Source organism: Gavia stellata, unplaced genomic scaffold, assembly GCF_030936135.1.
Source record: "Gavia stellata isolate bGavSte3 unplaced genomic scaffold, bGavSte3.hap2 HAP2_SCAFFOLD_50, whole genome shotgun sequence".
In the NCBI taxonomy this organism is placed as follows: domain Eukaryota; kingdom Metazoa; phylum Chordata; class Aves; order Gaviiformes; family Gaviidae; genus Gavia; species Gavia stellata.
Window position 1 is genome coordinate 256,906 of NW_026776473.1, and position 21,374 is coordinate 278,279.

General features: G+C 45.6%; 1 protein-coding gene across 1 annotated transcript; it reads right to left on the minus strand.

Moving 5' to 3' along the window:
* Nucleotides 1-743: 743 nt before the first annotated feature.
* Nucleotides 744-14,405, minus strand: LOC132320988 (syntabulin-like). Its single transcript, XM_059834612.1, is given in 8 exon segments — nucleotides 744-794; nucleotides 1,039-1,240; nucleotides 1,242-2,156; nucleotides 4,122-4,256; nucleotides 5,182-5,445; nucleotides 7,339-7,441; nucleotides 11,593-11,683; nucleotides 14,400-14,405. Coding segments are annotated over 8 exon segments (1,767 nt in total).
* Between the last annotated feature and the right edge of the window lie 6,969 nt (nucleotides 14,406-21,374).

The following is a 21,374-nucleotide window of genomic DNA, read 5'->3' on the forward strand; positions in this document are numbered from 1 at the left end:
GCTCGGAGCTGAAATGAGGTGTTCTCCGGGTCCTGATGGTTCCTTATGCCCTGACACAGTGCCCCCTCCAGCTCTGCCTGTGCCTGATAGCTCAGCTGAGACGGGCCATTTTGTATAGCTTTGCTACAAGAAAACACTCACACATGTTTAATATTTTTAACATGCTTTACTGAACTTGTGATTATAAAGGCAATTTACAATAAAGCAATTAAATAAACAATAAGTTAAAACACCATACATTTATACAAAGTATTTCAAAGGGCTCAAATGACTATCAGGTTCCAACTCATTAAGACTTTAAAACAACATCAATCTTCAAAGTGTATCCACACCTATACTTAGCATTGTAACATGTTTGAAGACTCCCATCAACGATTAAGAGCACTGCACGAGACAGGCATGAATGATGTGCTTGAAGCTTCCTGGGAAATATGGGTTTTACCTCTAAATTGAATTGACTCTCTGGACAACAAATTGTAAACACTAGCAGCCTTTCTGGAGTACATGAGTGATACCCTTAGTGGGAACCAGTCTCCACGTCCCTCACTTAACACTGTAGTTTCACAAATGTTTCAGGTTAGTGCTGCCTAAAGACATACCCCACCTTTCTCCAGCCATCTGTTCCCACGCGCATCTCGTGCTACCCTTGAGCCAGTGCAAAGCACTTGTACGTTTGCTCAGTGAACCGGCCAGGGAAACTGATTGAGCTTCAAGCTAATTCAGCAAACAAACATGGCAGAGCGCTAGCTGTAATTCTCCTTGATTTCCCTGGTCATGTTCGCTGTGCAGATGTGCTGGCACCAGAAAGACATCAGCACAGGGGAGAGACACAGTGCCTGGGAGCAGGAAGACTACTTCTGTAGGCAGCAGTACTGTTAAAAACACCAGTTAAAACCATCTTGTGGAACTACAGGGTTCAGCTTTTTCATTTTGAAACAAGAAACGTGTTTTTGAAACAATTTATAATGCCGATCAAATAGTCAGGAGCAAAATAGTGGACTATCAGAATAGACAATAACTTTTTATGATCTCTCTCACCCCTCTTTCTCTCTGCCTCAGCCAGCCGGTGCCCAGGGGTGGAGTGGACTTCAGGTTTTCATCTCGAAGGGTGTATGGTGTAGAGTGCAGGGCCACCAGGCCACAAACACAAAGCAATGCTCCAATACTGTAAACGGGATCTGTTCCTCCTCTCCGAGTACGGAAAGCCCACAGGATAGTTGGTACAACAGGGACTGCTACAGTATCTCTTCTTTATTCCTGTCTTGACGTACCCAAAGGCTTCATCATCATGAGGTTCTGTAAAATCACGTTCTTTCACGAAATAGTTTTCATTAACTCCGTGCTCCACCTTCCTGCATGGAGACTCCATAGGTGACAAAAGGATGGCAGCGTTTAGATGACTTGGAGTTAAGTCCACTACGATACCAGAGTCACTGAACCTTCCAGGAGAAAATTCACCCAGTTCCTTCAGTGAAGACGGTGGGCTTAGAGGACAGGCACCTTGAGCTCTGAAGATGTTTTGAATGAGCTGCTCCACATCTAGGCTAGATGCCACCACGTCAGTCTGGATGGCCTGTTCCACCATCACGTTGCTGACTTTCTCCTCCTCCTGGAAAGAAGTTAGTTTCTCATCCAGAACATTTTCAAGCATCTCTTGATTCACAGCAGAACTGGAGGGAGCTGGATCACTCAACTCAGAGGTTATGGTGGTCAAACTGTCTTCACAGGAATCAGTCCCGTTAGCTGTGCCCTCATTAAGAAGCAGCCCACTATCTGCCACCTCCTTCAGAGCTTGGTCCTCTGTGGTGAGGCTGTCTGGCACTGTGGCACACAACACCAACGGCTTCCCCTCTGAGTCACACCTGTGCTCCAGGCACGGCTCATCTCTCACAGAGCTGCTCTGAGCCATCTCCATGCTCTGCAGCAAAGATTCCAGTTTCTTGTTTTCAATGCTAATGGCTATGAAGTATTGCTGCATTTTTTTGTCTTTCTCAGCCAAGCTGTTTTTCATGCTTTCAATAACCTGCTTGAGTTGTTTAACTTCCCTTCTTGCTTCCAAGGCGGCCAGCTCTGCCTCCACACGATGACACTCTTCCTCAACCCAGTCTTCCTTCATCCGTCCCAGCTGAGCTTTGAGTTCTTCTATTTCTGTTTCCCTGTAGCAAAATAAAAAAGTTATAAAGCTTCTGCTGACCGGTCAGTTAAAGGGTCAACATGAGGCTCCACTGCACTGGGATGGCTATGCTGCGGAGATGCTCCAAGAAAGAAGCAAGCTTTTCCATGCAGCACTTGCTGCTGCCTTGAACGGAGCTGGCAGAGATGTCAGTCGGCTGCCCAGACACGCCGGCTGATTGCTAACTAGAGTCACCAACCTCGCCACACAGCCAGCAGCCTTGTGGGCTGTGCTCTGATCCTGGACATTCTGAGGTGCAAGTGCTGGCTCTAGGTAAGGTCCAACCAGTGCAGCGCTTAACATCTCACCTACTGCCTCACCCTGGAGGAAATGGAAAGCTGGAGGCTGGAAAGCTGCCCGGCAGAAAAGGACCTGGGGCTGTTGATTGACAGCCGGCTGAAGATGAGCCAGCAATGTGCCCAGGTTGCCAAGGCGGCCAACAGCATCCTGGCCTGTATCAGAAATAGTGTGGCCAGCAGGAGCAGGGAGGTGATCGTGCCTCTGTACTCGGTGCTGGTGAGGCCGCACCTCGAATGCTGTGTTCGGTTTTGGGCCCCTCACTACAAGAAAGACATTGAGGTGCTGGAGCGTGTCCAGAGAAAGAAGGGCAAGGAAGCTGGTGAGGGGTCTGGAGCACAAGTCTGATGAGGAGCGGCTGAGGGAACTGGGGATGTTCAGTCTGGAGATGAGGAGGCTGTGGGGAGACCTCATCACTCTCTACAGCTACCTGAAAGGGGGTTGCGGAGAGGTGGGTGTTGGTCTCTTCTCCCAGGTGACTAGTGACAGGACTAGAGGAAATGGCCTCAAGTTGCGCCAGGGGAGGTTCAGGTTGGATATTAGGAAAAACTTCTATACTGAGAAAGTGGTGAAGCATTGGGACAGGCTGCCCAGGGCGGTGGTGGAGTCACCATCGCTGGAGGTGTTCAAGGAATGTGTGGACGTGGCATTGTGGGACATGGTTTAGTGGGCATGGTGGTGTGGGGTTGATGGTTTGACTAGCTGATCTCACAGGTCATTTCCAACCTTAATGATTCTGTGATTCTGTGAAATGAGGAACTGCTGCCTGGATGCGTCCCCTGTGCCTGCCAGCAGCTCGTCACGTACAGCCAGAGCCAACACTGGCCTCAGACAGCAGGAGGGCTCGGGGCTGCAGGCATCTGGCTTGCTTTGCACCCACCCAGCCCAGTGTGGAGCCAGAGGCTGCTGCCTTGACTTGCAAGCAAGTGGGGAGAGGGGGCCCTTACTGAGATCCAGCCCTCCCAGATGCAGAGGTCGGGCTATCCCGAGCTGGTCCAAGGGGTCCCTGGGACTCTGCCTTGGGGCTCCACTCAAACACCCCTTTGTGCCCACCTGGGCTGTGTGTGCTGGAGAGCCAGCTCTCAGAGCGCAGCTTTAGTAAAAGAGATGACACAGATGACGTCTGTTGCTGTGGAATGCACATTGCCGCTTTTTTGCTCAGCATCCATACAAAGGGCTCTTGCGAAAAATTCAGTATCTAAGTGACAAAACCACAAGTGGGCACACTGGTTGGTGTAAGAGCTTTTCTTTCATTAGGGGAGAAGGGGGACAGCTGTAGTCATCTTTCACTGAATCAAGCAGAACAGGAGACTAAGGTAATAACATGCTTGCAAGTCGAAACTCTTATGTAGAAAAGGTCTCAATGCTAAATCAGACTGGTAAAAAATGACCCTTTAAAAACATTCTGCTAGGGAAGTTCAGAAAAGGGAAAAGAGGCAGCCATATTCATAACTAAACTGCATGGTACGTATTCACGGAGCACGCTATGAAACCTGAACTACCTGAAACGAACCTAATCAGATTGATCATATTTCAAATTTCTTAATGAAGACTTTATGTGGTCCAGAAATGAGTAAAAACATTCAGGATTCCCACCCCTAATTGCTCCTGAATTAGTCTTTCTAATTCTGATTTCTGAAGTGAAATATACCTTTCTTTAAGTTTGCTCTCAGATTCCTTCAGCTTTGTTTTCAAATGCCGCACTGTAAGTTCCTTCTGCTGCAGAGGAGTCAAGCACTGCTCTGGATTTTCTGGCTTCATGCTGTGATTGTCACCACAAGAAATGGTGACAAGAAAAAAAAAAATCAAACCATCACATAACATCACTCCTACAGTTCTTAAGTCCTGGCAAAAAGAAAAACATCCCATACACTAATACAAAGCTTGACTCATTTGGGGCTCCTCACCGTCTGCACAAGTGACTCCCTCCAGCAAATCAAAGTACTTGAGGAAATGGCTGATTTGTGGCTCTAGTGCAAAATTTGGTATTTGTTATACTTGTCTTCAGTGCAGGGAGACACTTAACTTTAAAACACGCAGCCAACCCCTCACCCTAAACAGGTGGTGTGCCCAAGGGCAGGCAGCCGGGCCACCCGCAAAGGCACCCAGCTGCAGACACGGTCAGGTGAGGTAGTGTAGGGACTGCGTTCAGCTCCACATGTGAGGTAGGAAGCTGAGCACCCTGAAACCTAGATTCATCCTGTCTGGCTTTAGGTGCATATCTGACATGCTTGGCTGTTGAGTCGCCTGAGAGAGAGAGAGAGAGAGGGCAACATAAGCAGCGTGGTGGCAATTTCTTCTCTGCAATACGTGTTGCATGCTCTGACAGGTATCTGTTTTCTTTCCTGTACGGGAAACTGCACAGAGAGGTGCCTAAGGCTGGGCAGGGTGAATTTTCACCTGAGTGTATCATATTTTCTATACTACCCCATCCAAGACTCTCCAAAGCGAAAGGACCCTTATACAAAAGAACCAGTAAATCCACATGGGAATTGATGCCATGAAACCACATGAAGGAGCCTGCCTTGGAGTGAAAAACAACTATAAGGGGCTTTGACTAAAAGTAACCTTGAATTTTACAGTGCTGAAACAATAAAGCTTTTACAGGGGATGGAGCACCCTGTTGACTGGCGAGCCACCAATATGAGGAGTCACACCTATGCTGAGGAGCAAGTTGACCTGCACGGCAACCCAGACAGCCAATGCCACATTACCGTGCAGAGACGGTAAGTCAGCGTGCTGAACACTGGCATGCTGAAATAAAGACTTGCCTCATCACTGAGCTGCTGTCACTTCCTTTGCATGAGCCTGGCTTGCTCCTGCTGGCTGAAGAAGCCCCGTAATTCTGGCGGACGTTAGCAGGACACAGCTGGCTTTTGCCCAGTCTTGACAAAGGGTCCTTTTCACGAGAAGCAGGTGGGCTGGCTCTGGACTTGTAGGATAAGGATCCATTATTCCGACCATAAGGGCCACGACTGCACGGGAAGCAACACAGTTAAGGCATATTGGATTATCCTCATCACGCAACCCATTATGTGTCTTATTTTACACACAAAGTTGTCTAAACACTAAAACAGACAGGTAACTGTGAGTGGCGGTGAAGAAAGTCAGTCCCAAAGTCATCAGCCACTGCACGTTCTTTCACTGACTGTGGGGCACTCAGTCTGAATTACGTGATCTAGGAAAACCTCAGCCATTTTCACATTTCTCAGTGGATAGCACGATTCCCAGTGACTCCATCAGATCATCCACGTTCCCTGAACCTCTGACTCCATTAAGTAATGAGAGAACTGCAGCCTGGACTAGTGCCAAAAGAACCACACTTCAGCCTTTCCCAGCCAGGTCTGCATAGAGATGCCTGTCCACGGAGGTCTGCTGTAAGACTGCTTTCAAGCTCCTCAGCAAGCGGCCTGAAGGATCACAGCGTGCAGTGAAAACAGATTTTGGTTGAGCCACTGTTCTTTCCTGCCTTTGGCGTACCGGCTGCTTCAGCTGCCATTGTCAGCTATTCACTTGCTTAGATATAGTTCGAAACCCACTGTGAGCAGTCTGAAAGAGTATTAAAAAAGCACAGCCTTTTCTTTCTTCCTTCCAGTTTCCCCTCATACATATCTACCTTTCTTTTCCCACTCTTTACTAAATAATCGGACTGTCAACTGTGTGCTTGACAGCAATTGGTATCTGCATTGCCTGACAGCTGCCAAAGGGCTGGGGTGCTCTGAGGACAGCTTCTCGAGGGGCATTCCTCACTTGCTTTGCCTTCTGCCCTACTACGCTGCCAACATCGTCCTCTCATGCCAGTTGTTCTTCTAAACTGTAACGGAAGGGCTGGTTTCAAAAAAATATGGTAAAAGGCAAATCCAGACAGCAAAAGAGAAACCTTAAGCATAAAAATTGAAATACCACAGAATTATGAAGCAAGCTCTCTTCTCAAAATCATCTGACTTGGTTTCCTCCCTTCTCCGAAAATGGAACCGTTTATAAGGAACAGGTGGTTGAGCGGCTACCGCAGACCTCCATCACACTGCTGCCGCTTGGGTCATTTTATAACCATTTCACAATGAAGTGCAGGACTGTGGCTTGTGACAACGTGGAAACGTTTCACAGCGACTTAAGCCAAACAGTTAAAAGAGAACATATTGCAAAGGAGACATCTCTTTCCACTCGGTACAGTACAGCATCAACTCTTGTGTGAGGCAGAATTTGCCCAGACTGTGCGTAACACAGCCACGCATTTGAAGGAGCATTCTTACAGAGGACTTCTGTCCAATTAAGTAGGTCAGTATGCTCTAACGTAAAGTTACATTTAAATGCACAATAATCTATGAAATGATACATCATCTTACTGCAAGTAAGATGATTTTAGGGCTTCATATTATATCTAGTATTGCTTTCTCCCCCAGCCAGTACCTTTACTTATTAGGTTTAACCTAGAGAGCACTTCAGTAACATTTATTTTTCCAACAGTCTCATGACACAGACAGGAAACTGCTCATTAAGCATCATTCTGCCAACCTCTGTACACTGGGGCAAGCTGCGACCTTGGAGACGTGTGTGCCTTAAGCACAGGGCTATCCCACTGCCAGTCCCAGCCTGCCTGCCAGCTCTTCCACAAAGGGCAGGAAACCAGTCCTGTCAGTTTGAACTCTTTGGTTTTGGTCTCCAAACACAGCATTTGTATTTTTTTTTTCTTCTTTCTCATATCACAGGTCTCATCAACATAAGTACTGCCCAAGAGCACAGCATCACCCTAATTGTTTTAAAACTCACAATACTGCTATTGTCTGTATTAGCTGCAAGACCTTACAGAGTAGTCTACCTCTGCACTAGTGACACCTGCACTATTCACGAAAGATTGCTTTGCTTACTTGAGAGAAAAAGAAGATCTTTTGCTTCCAGCAGCAGACACGTGGACTTCAGGCGCTGAAATACCGCCCATGCTGCTTGAAGAGCTGAAATCGGCTTCACTCCCTGGCAAGAAAAAGGGAAGAGTAAAAACATGATGATAACTCAAAGTCTGTTTTCAAAATAACAATGAATCACAAGCATCCTTCCTTCGTCCATCCTGTGTGCATTTTAGAAGTCGCATGAATTTTCAAACATCCCTGAGGACAAGCGCTGGGCTTGTTCCAGATTTTCAACGTGTCTTCAGAACCGGCACTTCAACAAGAGCAGAAAAAACATTTGAACACAAAACCCTCGTGCTACAGAAGCCATTGTAGGACGCGGCCAGGAACATTTGTTGTGACAACCTGTTTGCTTTCTCACAGCCATCAGCACGTGAATGAGGCTGCTCACGTGGCTCCGTCAGAAGCCCAGTGATTCGGAACACACAATTGTGATGTCAAATGAGAACCAAAAATAGAGCGAAGGCATCTAAAACACAACCTCCCCAGGATTTAGATATCTAGGTACATAAACGCAAGTAAAATCCCAGTGTTTAAAGGGGCCAAATGTTCGAAATGCCACCACTATCTCTGAAACTGTTTATGATTTGAAGTCAAACATGGCCAGAAAATGGAAAACCAGAATTTTCTATTTTCTGTCTGAAATGACGCTTTCATTTTGAAAACTGTCAAATTTCTTTCTTCTTTAAAAAGGGGTGAAAACATTAAAAAATCTCCCCAGTCATTCTAAAGATTTTAGGTTGAGTATCATCTCTGTTCAGTCTGAAACACAGGTTTTCTTTAATGTATTGATTTGGCAGCAAAGCCCCAAATCAGTTATTCCCATAGCTCCACTTTGAACAAAACAAGGTGTCAGACAAAAAAAGAAATAGGGAATGTAAAGGAAAAGAGAACAGGGAATAATCTACCAATTCCTGAGTAAACATTGCTCAGAAAACAGTTCCAATCCCAGGATTCTCATTAAAAAGGCGTTAATAACCTGCAGGAATCCCAAAAAAGGTCAACAAAAATGGTAACACGATTACAGGGCACTGTTTAGGAAGGGAGATGATGGGAACTTGTGTGTTCTAAGATAAAAAGAAATACTGGCAACACAGGGAGGAGGAACACAGCTGGAAAACTGTAGAGAAACTGTAGAGAAAACCAGGTAACAGCAACACAGGATTCTGGCTGCAATGCGTGTTATTTCATGAAAAATGACTTGAAATAAAATCTGATGGTTGGTGGGAGTTGTGCATAGTAAAATGTAGCTGGAGTAAGTTCAGAATACTTTAACCAGGGAATCAGAAAGCTATTTTAAACGTTGGCATAAATAATAAAGATTGTAATTTAAAAGCAGAGCACAAAAAAAATATCTCCCAAGGGAAGATTCATAACGGTCTCTTTCATATGCACAGTATTTCTTTCTGTGGAGGTGAAACGAGCTAAAAGTCACAGAAAACAGTCAGAAAGAGCAGAAAATTTGCTGCAGTAAATACCCAAATTGCAAAACATGTTCTAGCTTGACCTCACGCCTATTTAAAACAAATACTTAAGAGTGTGCAGTGTGTGTAGCATCGGCTTCTCTTTTTTGACTCATCTTCCAGATTGCTTGAATATACAAAAAGGAATTTTTTTGACTAAAGATCACAGCTATTGCCATCTTCCATACCTGCCTCAACTCTGACCTTGAAACCCCAGGGCCCTTCTTACGCCAGAACTCAGCCATCTTTTCCAGATGCAGGAGCACGTCCCCACAATCCCCACGAGACCTGCATCTCTGCCAAAAGGCATGTGGAGCTAAAAGATGAATTGGCTGGCATGGGTCTCACCCTGTCCAGCAGCCCGGCGGCTCAGGCGCTCCCTGCAAAAGTCCCATCTCTGCATCCCCTACTCACTCAGCTTTGCAGTCAGAGCCGTGGCTTTCTCATGGACCAAGCGCAAGGCTATGCTCGAGGTGTCAGGCATCCTGAGGCGAGAACCTCCCTTTAACGGTGGGCATCCCACTCTCTGTAAATCTGGAGCAGTATCGAGACAATTAACGGGCCAGAGAGAGAGAGAGAGAGAAAGGAGTTATGGTGTGCCTGCTGGGAACTCGGCTTCAAACCCCCAACAAAACAGTTACTAAATTCTACGAAGGGGAACAGCTTCCCTGGGAGCAGACTCCCCGCATCACCTCAGTCTACCCAGCAGACTGCTGTTAGGGTGCCCTTCTTCTCTGTCCTCAAGTCCACCCTGCACACACATCTAAATAGAAGTTTCTTTTCCCTTTACTGAACTAAGTAACAGGCATCTCCTTTTTTTTTTTTTTTTTTTTCCCCCCTTCTGTGAGGAAGGAGATAAGTACCTTACTGCAGAATATTTGTGCCCGACACCCTGAATTGCAGGTGGCCTGTGCCACCAGCCCAGGGCTGAGCAGTTCATTATTTAGGACAGATGGGACTCAGGCTTTTGCCTTTTACTTGCCCATTCCTCCTTTGTAACTTGCTGACTTCTTTTTTGCATCCTCCATTTTCGCTGTGACGCCTGGGCGCTTGCTACAGCCTAAGAGTCTTCTGAACAAAAGGAGAGACGTGTCTTGAGAGGCCACAGTCCAACCACTAATTGTCTACATCTCCACTAAGCAACGGCAACCATCATTTTTTAGAAGGGGGTGGCTCATAAAATTTGCGACACAGAATTAAAAGATCACTTTTCTAGGCCACTTGAATTCAACAGAAACTTGTAGATTTGCATTCAAACATACAAAACACTTCAAAGCCAAAACTGTAAGTGCTACTTAGCTTATTCTCCTTTGAAAGAAATGCTTGGCTATTTGAACATGTTTTCCACATCAATTCAACTAAATTTGTTTAAATTCAAACTTTAAATTGAAGAACTATAAAAATCCAAACTAAAGAAAAAAGCACTATGCTAATAATTTTTATCTAACACTTAAAGCATCTTTTGCTCAAAATATTTATATTCCGATTACATTCCAGAATTATCTCTCGGATGTTACAGAGCACCTTTTTCACTTCAGTGCAATTTAGTTAGCTTATGTTCTAAAAATACTTCATGCCTGCTGACTAACAAAATTCATGGTGCGAAATGAGATGATACAGAAATTTCCCTGTGCAATTCTAGGCGCCTTGGGCAGCGGTCCTCAGAAACAGGACAAACAGAGAGTGCCTAAGCTTATCAGGGATGAACGGAAGAGGAAAAGGCATCTAATTAGACCTACTTGAAAGATCCAAGCGTGATCTTCAAACACAAACTTTCTTCTGCAGCTGAATGTCCAAGACTGACTTTCCTTTCTGTTAAACAAAAAAAACCCCAAAACCCTAAACAAACAAAAAAGGAGAGATAAAAGAGACAGAGACTGTACTTGGCTTCCATAAGGGCTAACAGCAGAGCTGTCAGAGACCTGATGAGGACCACAGGAGACTGGGGTGGGATTCATCTGACTAAACACGAATGTCTCTAACGTAGACACCCGCATCTGAGCCAACCTCGGTCCCATTTTTAGACAACGGAGAGTTACTCAGTAGAACCAGTGAGTTCAAGGCACTGCTTACCTTATCCTAAAGCAAATGCTTACATATTTGGGCAGAAAGACTGCGCACTAGAGTCACTGATTTTATTTGTTATATCTCCTTTAAAACAAAATAGGACCTCAGTCCACTTCTGCAGGCGGAGACAATTACAGCTACATTACAGATACACAGCTGAGGTCAGACAAATGACCGTCCATCTCTGCTCTATCCAATTTGGCTCAAGACCGTGAATGTACATCTCCCTCACCTCCCAAACAGCTCCCGTAACCCCCAGAAGAAGGGAAATGGCAGATTCACCTCTTAAAGCTGTTCCACTTAGGAAGTGGAAAGAGAGCCAGTCCCCACCCACAGCCCACAGCTCCTGAAGGTCATCTAAGGAGACCTGGAGATTCAAATGTCACCTCTTCTAAATCTCCAGCACCGAGGGATTCATGCCAGAGAGAGGAGCTCCAGCGGGATCTACTGGCTGTGCCGGGTCCGTTGAGCCAACTGGGAGGGACCACTCACAAACTGCCACCGGAACCCAAACGTTCTGAAGCGTGCGGGGGAGGGCGGGGCTATGCAAATGACGGACCCCCAACAGCCGCATCCACCCCCCACCACCCACCAGACTTCACAGCGCTGGTGCCTTCCAGACCTCACAGCTCCAACTGCTACAGCACACCACACCTTCCCAGGGTGACGCCCCTCCACGCCCAACTCCAGGACGCAAGCTTTGAGGATAGCACGGGCTTGAACCCGGACACGGCGTCCTCGCTGCTGGAGGGCGAGATGTGCATGTTCATCTCCCTCTGAAAGAGGAAAAAATAACATTAGAAACCCTCAACCCGACATGACAAGAGCTTTAACTCATTTAAACCAGACACAGAAGATGTTTCTATGAACTTCTGATCCTAGTATTTAGGAACAAAAATACAGGCTTTAGACAAGTATGATTAATTGAAGGAAATCACGCCAGATGATAATCTCAATGCCACTTTAAAGAGGATTTCATATTGAAGCAAGTTGCGAGGGGATTTTGTCAGCCAGGAATCCATCAGCAAGCACTTCAATCTTTAAGGGAACTGATTTTTGGAACACTGAAGGGATATTTTTAATGATAAAACCATTTACTCCAAGCAGGAGAAGATCATTCACTGTACACTCGCACTCTGCTATTCACACACGCCTCCCTCCCCGCCCTTTTTTTTTATTAATTAAAAACAAGTGCCACTAAGCAGTATTTCCGATGGAAGGCAAATGTGGGTAAGCCTTCCAGAAATACAGGCAGCTCAAAGCAACTGTCCTGTCCCACAGAGAGCATCCCAAAGGAAGACTGAGCTCCCCAACACGCCTTGCACAACTGCAACCCCTCCCCAGGAAGCCCAAAGAGAAACATGATGCTTTTGAAAAATCCCAGTCCTCCGCACTTGATGGTGTCAGAGCAAAAGTCTGGACAAGAACAAGAGCCCCACCTGAGGCTCAACAAAGCTGGATTTGATGCACAGTCTGGGAAAACCAGAGCCAGCAGATGAACTGAGAGCTTTTACAGAAGGCCTCAGACCTCCCAGCGTCAGCGCTGAGAGCAGCTTCCATACACCAAGCAGTGGGATGGAGAAACAGCTGGTCACGAGCAATGGGTCCTTCCCAAGGTCTCCAGGCAGCCTGCACCATAGAGGGTTGCTTAAGCAAGCTGTTTGTAAGAGACAAGGTCTAGGAGGAGGCTCTTCCATAAATGGCATTCTCAAGCCGAGATCCTCGAGAACACGACCTTGCTGCTCGCTCTCTTCCCCTACAGAGCCTGAAGGAGCTGCCCAACGGCTCAGGCAATCGCCATTTTCAAGAGAGGCAGAGTCCAGCAGTATGTAAGGCTGCCAGATCCAGAGACATCTCCTGTATGGATCCTTCCCCTGACATACAGGCCCATGCTGGCCAGTCTGGTATTCATGACTGGAGCTGAAGTGCTCTGGAAGGTCTGCACACACTGGCCACTGAAAAGCTCTGCTCAGTGCTACCAGATGATTTCTAGTTAAATTCAGCGGCAGAAAGACCAACACGGGAGAGGCCACAGTCCCACGTGCAAAGGGAGCAGAGAACAAAACAAAAGATACCGGGGGCAATTCTGGAAGCAGCACTGGCCGTCTGGCAGACGCATTTTTACCCTCACCTGGTTCAGGTTTTGGGGGGGAAGATCTCCGAACCAAAGTCTTCTTTAAGCAACTCCAGCGGGTGGAGAGGAAGGCAGTCGGGAATGGGGACGAGGTAGCCGTGTCACAGGGAGAAGAACTGCAGGAATAGAATGACAAGCATTAGAACCACAAACAGCCAGGGAAATCGAACTAGAGCAGTCTTCAGCCTCAGAAAGATAAAAAGAATGGAGAGGAGGAGGCAAGTCAGGAGGCAGGCAGGGAGATTTCCCGTTTTGAGTTGTACGTAGATGATCTTCAAACAAATCCTTTGTCTCCATTTTCACAAAAATTATGATCTCGAGCAGGTGGGGCGAGGAAGCAAGGACTGAGTTCAGCAGGCTGGATCAAAGCAGTCAGGGAACTTCTTTCAGAATTCAGAAAGAACTCACCCATGAAACTGAAGCCCTCTCTCAGAGCAAGAACTTCCGACATCATCTACCTCTGACTTAGCAGGTTTGTTACTGAGCTACAGAAAACATTTCCCCAAAGAACTGGAGTCAGGCAGCTGCGCAGCTATAGCCTAACGGGTTTGACATCAGTAGTATGCAAGGCTCTGGAGAATTTGAAAAGGAATTAATCAATGCCATCAAACTAAGCAGGATAAAAGACACCCCTGGGCAACCAAAATAACGCCAGCATCCCAGCCCCTCTAGCACATCTCTGAAACTCTCCCAGCATCCTCTGGGTGCTGGTGATTACTCAAATCGTGTTGTACATGAACACTCCAAGATGAGAAGAACCCTGCGTCAAACCCCATTTGGGGTGCCCCCATTTGGCTGGGACACCTCATGCACAGGAATAAATAGTTACCCTTGTATTTCTATACTTTGTGTCCCAGCATCGCTCCTCGGTTGGCATGGGCCACTTGCCAATTTTCTCAACAGCCCTACAGAGGAGAGTTTTGCTTGCCTGAAGGAAACTCTGCAATTGGGTTCACTGTGATCACACAAAAAAGTGCTAACCAGAATTATGTGTTTCTTTTCTTCTTAGCCTTTTATGACTTTCTCTAGCAGTTTCACTTCAAATAAAAGTAAGAAAAGAAAAGCATAGGGGGAAAATGAGGCAATTATTTAAAAATTCAGTCAAGATGAAATGAACACTAAAATCATTGATGCAAGTCAACAACGGTGGCTAGCACGGCTCCACGGGCATCCCGCTCATTCTATTAAGTCGCATATTTATAAACTTCTATTAAAATCACTTTTGCCAATACCTTGAACGGCGATTCTTTAAGCAGCCTAAACCACTCATTCACAACAGTGCCCAGTATTTCTTTTTCTTTAAACCTTCATGCCATTCCTGTCAGTGTTTTCTGGCTTCAGCTGTCTCCTGCACTTACCGCCATGCCTGTCTTGAAAAGGAGCTAAGGGACCGTCCATGTCACATCTGTGGCGTGCTTCAGGTTGTGACAAGGATTTTTGCACGGGCCGTAGCCAACATGCCTTTTTTTGTATCCCAGTGGACGAACAAAGGCAGACAATCTTCGCTTTCGAATGGGAAAATCCCACAACAGGAAGAAAGGCGCAGCTGTGCTGGACTCTGCTCCCTCACGGATTTAACAACAGCCCTACTCTGTTCGGTAACGTACTGGCAAAGGAATTGGAACAGTGGCAAGGTAAATATGACAACGTAAATAACCCTGTTACACTATGTTGATGACATACTAACAGGAGCTGACACCAAAGAAAGCTGCTTGGAAGCCACGGTTAGTTTGCTGAATTATTTGGGATTAGCAGGATACAGAGTTTCCCAGAAAAAGGCTCAAGTTGCAAAGGAAAAGGTTCGATACCCGCGCTTCGAAATATCAAGAGACTTGGGAATAGAGAGAAAAGAAGCAAGCTGTAAAACTGCAGAACCAAAATCAAAAAGAAAACAATTGAGAGGGTTTCTGGGGATGGCTGGATTCTGTTGAGCATGGATTCCTAACTTTGGATCGATGGCCAAACCGTTATATGAGGCGGTGAAAGGACGAGGAGAATTGCTAGAATGGACTTCTGGATGTCGGAAAAGTTTTGAAATGATAAAGAAAAGTCTGATGGATGCCCCAGTATTGGGATTGCCAGATAGGACAAAACCTTTTCGCTTGTATGTGCGTTAAAGGCAGCACATGGCCCTGGCAGTGATGACCCAAGTTCTTGGAAGCTGGGAAAGACCCGTTGCTGACTTCTCAAAGCAATTGGATGAAGTAAGCAAAGGGTGGCCAGCATGCTTACGAGCTGTAGCTGCAACCGCCTTCTTGATCCAGGGAGCTCGAAAACTGACCCTGGGACAGCCGCCCACTGCGGAACAAAAACATTTACAGCATGACTGCACAGCCACCATTGAACAAGTTTACAGGAAATTAACCACAAGAAGTAGTCATAATAGAGGACAAGGAGAAATAATTGAAGGAAACAGAAAAGCTGATTTAACAGCAAAGAAAGCTGCCTTATGTGCATGTGTAAGTGGAGCCTTGATACCCAGAAATTGATAGGAAACCTCCTCAATATTCTGAAAAAGAAGACCGATCAGCAGAGACGTTAGTGTTTGAAAAATTCAGAAGGATGGCAGGTAATACCAAGTCAACACTTTCTCACCACAGCCAAAAGGATGGAAGCCCTCCTCAAAAACTTCCATGGGGAAATGCAAATGGGAGTAGACGCTACGATAAGCATCGTGAAAAGATACGCTCTAGGACCAAAGATGCAAACAAATGCAGATGCAATAGTAAGAAGATACTGAACTTTTTGTGTAAACAATCCCAAAATACAAAGAAAACCTCCTGCGCGTGATGTGAAAAGAGGAATAACCCCCGGGGAACACTGGCAAATAGATTTCTCTGAGTTACCAAAATGTAGACAGTATCTACTAGTGTTAGTAGATACGTTTCCAGGATCGCCAGAAGCTTTCCCTTGCCACACCAATCGGGCTAGAGAGGTTGTTAAAGCATTATATTAAAGGAAATAATCCCTAGATTTGGGATTCCTGAAGGGCTATCTTCTGACAATGGGCCTCATTTCGTTTCAGAGGTGGTCCAGGGAGTGTCAAAAGTTCTCCAATTTAAATGGCATTTACATACCGCATGGAGGCCACAGCCGAGTGGGAAAGTAAAAAACAAAAAAATGAACCAGACTCTTAAGAGGCACATCTCAAAATTATGCCGAGAAACTTGACTTTCGTGGGTGGATGTTTTACCAATTGCTTTAATGAGGAACAGTGTGAAAAGTGGATGGTTAAATAAAATACTTCACGGGATGGGATTCTCCTTAACAGGTTGGTCACAGAGCTTACTTCAAACTCTCATTATGTTTATAATACTGATTGTAGTAGTTTGTATCGTTTTTGGATGTATCGAGAGTATAATTGTTCGGGCTGTAATGTCACGATCCTCACCCCTAATGATAACCACAACTCAGGAAAGAAAAAAGCCCCTTCCTCACAGGATATGCGCAGTAAAAAGAGAGGATCCTGTGACTTCAAGTGAAGATGAGGCACCTAAGAGGCAATGGGAACGAGGGCAACTAAGCTCAACTGTAAAAAGTACTTGTAACTGTTGCTCGGAACGTAGAAATGCTTAACCGTGTGTTTACCGAGGGGTGCTAGCTTTGTGGAGTTACCACCTAGCACCCACCTCTGCGCAGACATGAAATAAACAAGGATCTCCACTCTGCGTGTGTATCAGCCTCTTGCACAGTGGGTAAAGAACCCAACTTCTGGGACAACACTGGGAGCCAGCAGCTTCCCCCCACAGGCGAGCATCTCTGCTGCAGGGCTGGTGGCCCCACAGCCACCCTCGGGCCTGAAGCGCTGGGGGCTGCTTAGTCTGAAGAAAATAAAGGGAAAGTGCGGTGAGAGTCTGCACGCGAGGAAGAGGGTGGCAGGAACAGGATCTCTGCCTCTCTAGTACCACACACCTCTCTCCAGCCTGACATTGCTCGGACACGGTCTCTCTCCCTGGTTCTGGTTTCTGCCTGTCGGTTGCAGTATTTGTCTCTTCTTCTGATTTGCTCTTGAGAAGCGATGCGTTTTCTTGAGAGACATTGTCTTTTTTCCCCTCATGCCCATGAAGCTTTCTCCAAATAGAAATAACATCCAGCCAACACTTTGGCTCCTCGAGGACAAGGCTTTTCATCTCATGCAGCATTTTCCCTGGAAGAAAAAGTGGGTTCAGGTTAAGTAGTTCAGTCTCAGCATTTAATTTTCCTGCCGACTGAGAACAGCTGTTAACAGAGACTGTGTTCAGATTTCATCCACGTGTGAATCCAGGAACCACAGCAGCAGCAGACATCACAGGCACAGCTGAGCTCTCAACACCCACATACCCCACCAGCAGAGACCGAGGCATTACTCTGATTACGAGGAATACAGAGGCCAATTCACTTAAAAACCTTGCAGCCGGTCAAGGGGAGGAAAATAAAAAAGGTATTTCTATTTCTCATTTAGAATCATGGTTAAATTGGACCCTAAAGCTGAAGGCCATTTGCGATCTCCCAAATAAGAATCCACCAGCATGCAGATATCGGTCCATCTTACTTAAAATGAGTGGCTGGAAAGTTCCCCCGCAGAAAAGGACCTGGGGGTGTTGATCGACACCCGGCTGAATATGAGCCAGCAGTGTGCCCAGGTGGCCAAGAAGGCCAACGGCATCCTGGCTTGTATCAGAAATGGTGTGGCCAGCAGGAGCAGGGAGGTGATCATGCCTCTGTACTCGGCTCTGGTGAGGCCGCACCTCGAATACTGTGTTCAGTTTTGGGCCCCTCACTACAAGAAGGACATTGAGGTGCTGGAGCGTGTCCAGAGAAGGGCGACGAAGCTGGTGAGGGGTCTGGAGCACAAGTCTTATGAGGAGCGGCTGAGGGAACTGGGGTTGTTTAGCCTGGAGAAGAGGAGGCTGAGGGGAGACCTTATCGCTCTCTACAACTACCTGAAAGGGGGTTGCAGAGAGGTGGGTGTTGGTCTCTTCTCCCAAGTGACTAGTGACAGGACTAGAGGAAATGGCCTCAAGTTGCGCCAGGGGAGGTTCAGGCTAGACATTAGGAAAAAGTTCTTTACCGAGAGAGTAGTGAAACATTGGAATAGACTGCCCAGGGAGGTGGTAGAGTCACCCTCCCTGGAGGTATTCAAGGAGCGTGTGGATGTGGCATTGTGGGATGTAGCTTGATGGACATGGTGCTGTGTGGTGTTGGGTGGGTTGTGGCTTGTTATTGTTGTTGTGTGGCGTGGGTTTTGTGTGTGGTTTTTTTTTTTTTTTTTTTTTTTTTTTTTCCCCCCCCCAGGTTGGACTCGATGATCTTACAGGTCTTTTCCAACCGTACTGATTCTGTGATTCTGTGATTCTGTGAAAATTCTTATTCCAGCACTGACAGAGAACGTGACCTGAGTAGCTGAGATTCACAAGAAATCTGTGCACTGAACACTTAAGTGACACAAGATACACGCCTGGATCCACTTCACCTACAAGAAAATGACTCATCCTTCAAATGCACCCAACGGGTCCAGAACTGGACTTCAGTTTCAGGTGGGGCTGTTGTAAAATCACTGAATTTAGTTGTAAGTAGAAACAGAATGTTAGAATATTGGTGTGTTTTGAGACTCGTAACCATAGGAACCTCACCAGGGCGTCACTGTTTTGTATTAAGAAACTAATCGCAACGAGATGGAACAATGAAGAATCGAATAGAGAAGTTTCATTTGAGTCCCGTAACTATGGGGACCTGGTATGCACCAGTGATGCTGCTTGGAAATCCCCTTACCCTTCCCATCTGGATTTGAATATCAAGAACGCCAATCAATAGACATTAAGAGAAATAACCATTGATTATTTGGGGTATGGATATTGATCGAATTGTATAATCAAGAGACTAATCAACGAAAATTAAAAACCATGATATATTTTGTGCTAAATAATTTGTGTAATGGCAACTAGGAATGATTTATCTATGATTTGATTATGAACTAATTGTTAAACAATGTAGCTTTGTCGATAAGGAGGATATTCCTGTCAAGAGAATGGTAAGTTGTAGGCCTGGTTAGTAAACCGAGAAAATCTTCTGGAGGTTCCAAGATTAAAGGGGAACGGAATTTTGCAACTAAGCTGAGCATGCGCAAAGATTGGGTTCAACTAGCGGACACAATGAGGGAGACTATGGATGACCACCAGAAGACTTTGGACAACCACCAGTGTACCTGAAGGCGCATGCATTATGAACATTTACATATATTAATGAGGTCTCAGAAGTTGTATGGATATGTTAATTGTTTCCTGGAAATATGATGAATATATATACTTTGATTGTATATAACTTTTGTAGCAGAGTAACTCGGCACAACACTAGGCGGAGTGATCCCCTGTGCGTCCAGTGCTGCAATAAAGAAGTGCCTGCTTTCTAAACTTCAAATTAAGTCTTAGAAAGTTCTTGGTTTTGCTGACTTACGGTAACAGTTTTGGCAACCCAGATGGGACCTTGCGAGTGAGACTGGAAGGGATCGAGTGCTGATCAGACTCCAGCCGGCACCGAGGGATTCTCGGCGAGGACCATCGCCCTCGACCCATACAAGCTCCTTGTAACGTTCCCTGGAAAAGGGTAAGGCACTTCTTGGGAATTTGTTTGGATAGCCTGCCCGTAAGGTGCAGTGAAAGCTTCGCAGGGTTGGGGCTTTGTTTGCATTGGAAGCCTAGGTATCTGCCCCTAAGTCATAAGCGAAAGCTATTGCTGGGTTGGACATTTGTGTATTTGAGACAGTTGTCATTTGGTAATTTGATATTTGATAATATAATTATATAAGAATAATAAACATAATGGCGTTAACAAAATTGTTTAAGAGTAAGAGCGCGGGGAATTTAGCCATTGACGAGAAGATACCAAAGACGTCACCCTTGGGACGTTTATTGACACACTGGAATGAGTTGCATGATGATTTGCATAAAAGTCAAATGATTGAGTATTGTAATAATTGGTGGCCTTTATATGTTTTAGATGATCAAGAGAAATGGCCAACTAATGGGACTTTAAATTATAATACTATTTTGCAATTGATGTTGTCCTGTAGGAGGGATGGCAAATGGAATGAGGTACCTTACGTGGATTTGTTCTTTTACTTGAGACAGCGAACTGACTGGCAGAAGGAGTGTAAATTGATAAGTCGAGGTCATTTAGTGATGGCTTTAACCTCTGAAAACAGGAAATCTGAAAGTTGTTGCTCAGCTTGTGTTATTGGAAAGAGATGCAGAAAATGCACAACTCAAGAGAGGATGAAATGGAGCTAGAATTAAATATAGCCCCACTGTCACATGAGTGAAATTCTTCCCTGTATCAGGTGCAAGAGGGAGGTATTAGACCAGGAGAAAGGGTGGAACCAGATAGTAGTAGTGGAATGGAAGAGGATGTGGCGGGACCACCTGAAATAGCGGTTCATACACCGGTATCGCGGAGAATCAGACACCAGACACAATTGTTAGCTCCTTTGCGACAAGGGGTTGGTCAGTACGGACCGCTATATGTGAAAGTTCCGTTTTCTGTTACTGACTTAATGGTGTGGAAACAGGCCACAGGAACGTATAGAGAAGATCCGGAGAGTGTTACAGAACATCTTGAAAAACAAGGTCAAAAACAAGTGAGAAGAATGAGAAGAATGGAAAGAAGATACTTCATAACAAACGCACCTGGCACTTAGACATATTAAAGATAAAAACTGTCTCCACTAACTCTCTACTAACTAGCAATAATGATTAACACAAGGACGAATCGTAGAAAAATACAATGGAATGCCAAAATAGTGCGCTAGAGTTAACCTGTCTCATTATAATCTCATTATAATGTTAAAGAACACACCTCCTAGCTAGAAAAGCCCCCAACCCAACTAAGCCCCCTACTCTCTGAGCATGCGTAGTGAATTCAAAGAGAACTGTACCTTTAAGATGAAGTAAGAAAAGTATTAACCAAGAGTTAATTAAGGGGTAGCACCAGTAGGCATAACTAACTTTGTTAACTGTTTTAAATACCTGTCATGATCTTAACTGGCTGTGCATGTTAGGAGAAATCCCCCATGCCCCCAGCTGCAATAAACCAACGTCGGCTTTCTAAACTATCATTTGGTTTGGAGAGTTTTCTTCCTTACGATTTTTGGTAACAAGAGTAGCTAGAGTTGTGGAAACGATTATTAGGACTCAGGACCCTGCCTGGAATGATTTGCAAGTGGTATTAGACAATTTCTTCGATTGCACGGAAAAAAAGATGGTGTTAAAAGTGGCGAAAACACAGGCAGAGGCAGCAGGTGCAAATGGTATACTTACAGGAACTATAGAAAAGAACTTCCCTTCGGGGGACCCCCAGTG